Below are 6,565 nucleotides of genomic sequence, written 5' to 3'. Positions count from 1 at the left end.
GAAAGATCTTGTTCTCTCGGATGAGCCTAAGGTCCTCGAGTTCTTTCATCAGCGCTGCAATATGCTCTGTCAGTGGCTGAACGTGCACACACTTTCCACACTTATATGAGCCAGACACACCAGAGTCGTTGACCTCCCACATCAAGCACGTCGCACACTGAACCAGCTGGGCAGTCATGTCTTCACCCTCTTCAAGCGTAATCACTTCACTCAACCTCCTTGTCAAAGACTCCTGAGCTAAAGCCTCACTCTTCAATCCACAGGAACTTCCTTAAACCCTCTTTTTGGGGCAAGTCTGTGGACTTTTAATTTAGGTTAGAGGAGAAGGGAGTGAGGGAGGCCCTACTTTGTAGGACCTGGGGTCTCGAACACACCCACTCAAATAACAATCACTTACCTTCCCGAACGGCTTTGCGCTCCGCCTTCACTTCTGGTAGATGGTATTTAACCCTGATACGCGTGAGATGATGCACTTTGGAAGAAAAAGATGAGATGAGGGAGTATTTAATGAATGACAGGACACTGAGTATTTCAGAGGAACAGACGGATCTTGGGATAATTATTCACAGATCCCCGAAGTAGACAGCTCACATGAATAGGGTAGTTAAGAAGGCATATGGAACACTTGCTTTCATCAGTCTTGGCAAAGAGTATAAGAGGGAGGAGGTAATGTTGGAGTTGTGCAGAGCATTGCTCAGGCCAGAGTTGGAGTACTGTGTACAGTTCTGGTCACCTCACTACAGGAAGGATGTGATAGCACTAGAAGGGGTACAGAGGAGCTTCACCAGGATGTTGCCTGGACTTGAGATATTGAGCTATAAGGAGAGACAAGACAGGCCTGTACTGTTTTCTTTTGAACAGAGAAGACTGCAGAAGGACATGATTGAGGTGTATAAGATTATGTGGGGTATGGACAGGGTGGATAGAGAGCAGCTGTTCCCCTTGGTTGAGGGGTCAATCATGACAGGGCATAGTTTTCGAGTAAGGGCAGGAGATTCAGAAAGGACTTGGGAAAAACGTTTTCACTCTTGCCTGGGAAGGTAATGGGGCTGGCAACCTTACAACCTTAATTTGGATGAATCCTTCAAATAACATAACCTTCAAGCATACGGGACAAGTGCAGGAAATTGGGATTAGTGGTAGTTATGTTGGCGTAGACTCAATGGGTTGAAGGGCCTTTCCTGTTCTCTATAAATCTAAGTTGTCATCTGAATTTTCACAACCTCAGAAGCTCCCAAAGTGTTTTGCAGTTGATGTTGTTATCCCTACAGAGCACTTACTATTGGAATGTAGGGAAACACAGCGGCCAATTGATGCAGAGCAAGCTCTTGTGAACAGCAGTGTTTGGTGGGATTGCTTGTATTTAGGTGGTGATTGAGGGATACGTATTGGTCAGGACACAGGGCAGTTCTTCTTCAAAACCCAGTAATGCTTTTGAATCTAACATCTGAGAGGGTGCGCAGGGCCCCTGTATAATATCTCATCTGAGTTTGACTCCTTAATCAGTGTGAATGTCTTGAATAACACAACCAAATGTCAGTTCGGATTTTGTGTTAAAGTCCCTAAACAGGACTTGAAGCTGTGACCTTCTCGCTCCGAGATGAGAGAGCTACCCACTGAGCCATGGCTGACACCATTATTACCCAGCCAATGTTTTCGTCATCTCTGTTGAGGAATAAATATTAACCTGGATACCCATAGAGCAGGTGGGATAATAAAAAGCATGGGGATTAAGGCAGAGAGTGGAAGTGACTCAGGATGGGATATTAAAAGATACAGGACTTGAGGGGGAGAGTGGGAGTGACTGGATAAGATATCAGAGGGTGCAGGGGAAGAGTGAGAGGAGACTGCTGGAGAAGAGCTGAGTGTTGTTGGGCTGACTGTCACTGGGATTTCTGGCTCTTAATACAAAGCTGTGATGGTTACTGTGTTTATGCAGTAAGTTAGATTGGGCGCAGTAATATCCGGTGTGATCCAGCTTGGTCAGTGCTCTAAGGGCATGTTGGAGAGATGAGCTGCACTGACAATGAGTGTGCTTGTGGTGATATGCAGCCCCCTTTGTATGTGCAGAGTGTCGTTGATTATCTGTTTTGTTTTATTCAGCTGGCCACTACAACTGTTTATGAATTTTCAATGCAAGCATACTTAACCATTGAGTCCCTGTGGAAAAAGAATACACAGAGGGAACAAGGACCTGTCCCAACACTCAATAACAATCAGGTATTCTAGCTGTGACATTTATAACTGTGTATGACTGCGATTAAATATGGGAGAATCGCTGACACTGGTAAATAGAGAGAGACTCTCAGGCTGAACAGAGGGGATCTGGGCAGAGGTGACCCTGACCAGCTCTGAGTGTGACCCTGATTCTAACCCTGGACAGCTCTGAGTCTTGCCCAGGCCTGACCCTGTCCCTGACCCAGGGTGTGTGGTGCTCTAGCTCCATGTGAAAACGCTGAGGGTAGTCATGTGAGCTGCTGGCGGTCTGATCCAAAAGGTCACATCAATTAGAAAGTCATGTTGACCGCTGAGGAATGATGAGGATTAAACATCTTAATATTTGTGCTGAATTTTGTCACCCTGAAAATAACTGGAGCTTTCGTGCTTTTTAAAGGCTGGAGATGCTCAGCGGTCGGGTGAGAACACTTCCTCCTGAACTCCGTCAGTCAGCGGTATGTATGGTTTGACTTACAAGCCTCCTTTTTATATTTGTCCAGTGGCACTTGTGTGCTTGGGGAGTTCAGACAGAACTGTGCTTGTCAGACAGCAAATTATTGAGCCTGGCAACCTTCAAAGACAAATGAGTGGGGGAAGTGTTTTCATTTCTGTCCTGCTTGGAATGAACCCCATCAGCCTTCACAAAGAAAATGTGACAGGCTTCATGTTGGAGACGTGCCAGGCAGCAGCAGGCTGTGAAAACACCACTGTCGTTTGTGGCTGATTCATTGCCGGGAAGCAGTCACCCCCAGATCCCTCCTCGTGATGTTCCTCATCATGTCACAACTTAGTGTTCAGGGCATTTCCGTTCAACCTGACAGACCCCATCCTTAAAACAGTGGTCGATTTACAACCAGCCTAGACACCTGGCTGAACAATCCAGATGATTTGTGTTTCAAATCGTATTACCATGGCGGTTTGTGAATGCAATCACAGTCTTGGAAGACAACCAACTGTAGGATGCAGTATGGCACACTTGCATGTACCAGAAGCAAGATATGTTAGTGCACAGAACCCTGTTCTTCACAGACAGAATGAACATGTAGACATACTGTGCCTGTTTCAACTCAGAATAGGTGGCACCCATCTGATGATTCATTTCTTAGGGCAATATCCTAACCTAGAAAAATCATCCTGCTCCCTCAGTCTCCTCTGTTCTCGAGGAAGGAGCACAGCGTCTTCAACATTTGAGTAGGTATTAACCTCTGTTTTGAAGTCAGTCGAATAAATGTTCAGTATTATTCCACGCTTTTCGTAATGTGACGAGCAGGACTGTTGACAGTCCTCCAAGTGTGGTCCAACCTGAGATTTTGGTACCGTCTGAAGGTCTCACATTGGTGTGAAGAATGGAAAAGCAGAATTCTACTCAAATGGAGAGAGGCACCAAACTCAGTGTTACAGAGGGGTCTGGCTATCCTGATAGACAGCTTACAAAGTTAGATTGTTGGTGTTTGGGAGGATAGATGGAATGTTCATTGCAAAGGCAATGGAATTTAAGATTTAGTGAGCCTGCATCCAGAGCATTGAGGACAGGTTTAGTATCCTTATTTAAGGAGGAATAAACTGCTTTGTGAACCCCAGAGAAGGGTGTACAAGGCTAATTCTGGGCTGAAGGTGTTTACTTTATGAGGATAGGTTTCGATCATAGTGGCTCAGTAGTTAGCACTGCAGCCTCACAGTGCCACGAACTCGGGGTTTGATTCCACCCACGGGCAACTGTCTGCATGGAGTTTTCTCTGGGTACTCCAGTTTCCTCCCACAGTCCCAAGATGTGCAGGTTAGGTGGATTGGCCATGCTAAATTGCTCGTAGTGTCCAGGCTAGTTGGATTAGCCAATTGGAAATGCAAGGTTACAAGGATAGGTGTGTCTGAGTGGGCTGCTGTCTCGATGGTCACTGTGGGCTCATGGGCTGAGTGCCTTGCTTCCACGTTGTAGGGATTCTATGATTCTTTGACCACTTTTCCAATGTTAGGTGCATGCTGTACCCCTATCAGCATAACCAATCCCATTTTTATATTTCATTACATTCAAGACCCTCGTTCTACTGCCATGATCAGTTTTGTGAGACTGCTTTTGGTACCAGCCCTCAGATGTTAGTAAAGAGGACTTTGCACTGTCAACAGGACTGTTTTTGGCATTGTCGTTTCCAGTGCCGAGGTCAACATCTGCTGGTCTGTTCAGTTTAATTCCTCTCTTTGAGATGTTTTTGCAGTTAGCTGCCCTCTGAAATTACCTCAGTTGAACCCAAGAGTCAACCACATTGAAATTGGCCAGACCAGGTAAGGACAGCAGATTTCCTTTCCAAAAGGTGAACCAGATGGGATTTTAGTCAACTGATGGTTTCTCGATCGTTAGATGTTTAACTCCAAATTTATTGCCGTCTACCATGTTGGGATTTGAACATAGCAGTACTGCTGGGCCATCTGTTACATTCAATTTCCCCCTTCTCACTATGCTGTACATATAGTTTTATAGAAAGAGTTGTTCGAGATAGAGATGGAGAGATGCTTCCATATTAAAAATATGTAACGGCACATTGAAATCATTAAGAGATATGCATAGGGATATGCACACGAAAATTAGAAACATTGTTTTTAGGGATGCCACAGGATGTTGAACTATAAGATCAGGTATGATCTTAATGAATGGTGGAGTGGGTTCCAAGGGCAAAATGACTTTCTTCTTATATTTGTTCTGTCCTTTTTGAGAACCCCGACAGTGTGAAAAGATGCCATTCAGCCCAATGGGTCTGCAGTGACCCTCCAAATCCCACCCAGATTTAAGTCTGAGGCAAGGAGGAATTTCTTCTCTGAGAGGGCTTCGAGTCTTTGGAACTCCTTGCCACAGAGAGCTGTGGAGGGCCCTCTGTATAGTTAAGATTCTCGATCAGTTGGGCAATGAAGGGGAAACAGCAGTGAAGTGAACATGAGGAATATTGGATCAGCCATGATCTTATTGAGTGGTGAAGCAGGCTACTCCAGTTCCTATTTCTTATAGTCTTAAAGAGGCAAAATTACTCAGACAGTAGGGGCTAAGGGAAAGGAATGCTTTTGATGTTTGCACCCTCTTAAGAGTGCAGATGTCAGAGAATGGGAAGTGTAGGCATCCTAATGGAAGGCCCATTGTCCCAAAGTGTTGCAGTCCCAAAAAAGCAGTCCGTGGAGCTTGCGATGGCACCTTCCTTGGATTTGGGGTCCGACCAAGCAGGAAAGAATTTTAAAAGTACATAATTCAGATGGATCGCTAGTCCTCGAACCACTCTCTTAGCTCAGCCACTAGGTGCTTGCGCACATTCCTCGCCATCCTTCAACCCAAGTCCAGTTGACAGGCATTCCCTCTGCTGTCACATCCTCCCATCAGAAAACCTACCCTCCCCACCTCTCCCAGACTCAAAGGAAAATTAACTTGTGTATTTTTCAGCCAGGCACCTGAGAGAGAGGATATCTTTCTGCTGCTTTCTCAAGACAAAGCATGTGTCTTCTAGCAAGTTGTCGAATGGAACAATTGGACCCATGATTGAAGCGATATTTTCCCTGTGAAACAGAAGGATCTTGAATCATTATTATTTATGACATTAGCAGAGAGTTGATTATTTTTGTTTGTGAAGCTGACAAGTGAGAAATATTTGTGTATATTTAATATGCTGCAATAAAAATCCAACAGTCTCACCAAATATCTGTTTGTTCATGTGTGCAGGATTACACGGAGGCTCATCTGTATATTTCACTGGAGCTACAATTCCCAAAGATCATTTAGGAGAAAGTGAGGACTGCAGATGCTGGAGATCAGAGCTGAAAAATGTGTTGCTGGAAAAGCGCAGCAGGTCAGGCAGCATCTCCTGCTCCTTAGATGCTGCCTGACCTGCACTTTTCCAGCAACACATTTTCAGCCGAAAGATCATTATTCTTTCTGCACAAGTATTTCCTGTGGCTCAGTAGAAGCAATTTTAACCTTGGAGCCTGAAGGTTGTGGGTTCAAATTCAAGTCCCGTTCCCATCCCATTTTCATGCTGAGGGAGTGCTGTACAGGCAACCTCTGCAGTCTGGGTTGAGAGTCCACCCTGTCTCCATCTCAAGGAGTCTTTGCAGTCGCTTTAACCCCTCATACACACCCCCACCCCCCCCATTCCATGAAAGACATTCGGTGGGGAAAGTGGGATGTCAGCTGCTGTCCTCCTAAGTAACAGAACAACCGAGACAATTAAATAAAAGCAAATTACAGAACATTGCTCGAGGTGTGAAACAAAGACAATCAGTACTGGGTTAGTGGATGGGGGATCTCAGTGTAGGGGATAGGGTGGATCAATGTGGGAGAGGTCAGTGTAGGGGGAGAGGATAAGTGTAGGGG

At 45.3% G+C, this 6,565-nt stretch overlaps 1 protein-coding gene across 2 annotated transcripts in view; it reads left to right on the top strand.

Moving 5' to 3' along the window:
• apooa (apolipoprotein O, a) overlaps positions 1 to 5,891 on the top strand; it is a 14,282-nt gene extending 8,391 nt beyond the window's left edge. The window contains exons 5-7 of one of the 2 annotated variants that reach the window (XM_043700266.1): positions 2,104 to 2,220; positions 2,615 to 2,672; positions 5,643 to 5,891. In XM_043700266.1, coding sequence (XP_043556201.1) covers positions 2,104 to 2,220; positions 2,615 to 2,656 — 159 coding nt within the window. In that variant the 3' untranslated portion in view covers positions 2,657 to 2,672; positions 5,643 to 5,891. Of the gene's footprint in view, positions 1 to 2,103; positions 2,221 to 2,614; positions 2,673 to 5,638 lie in introns of both variants that reach the window. The other variant, XM_043700265.1, reaches the window with a different exon arrangement.
• The last annotated feature ends 674 nt before the right edge of the window (positions 5,892 to 6,565 follow it).

Source organism: Chiloscyllium plagiosum, chromosome 12 (assembly GCF_004010195.1).
Source record: "Chiloscyllium plagiosum isolate BGI_BamShark_2017 chromosome 12, ASM401019v2, whole genome shotgun sequence".
Taxonomy (NCBI): domain Eukaryota; kingdom Metazoa; phylum Chordata; class Chondrichthyes; order Orectolobiformes; family Hemiscylliidae; genus Chiloscyllium; species Chiloscyllium plagiosum.
The sequence above is the reverse complement of the archived record's forward strand: the minus strand, read 5'-3'. Positions and strand labels throughout refer to the sequence as shown.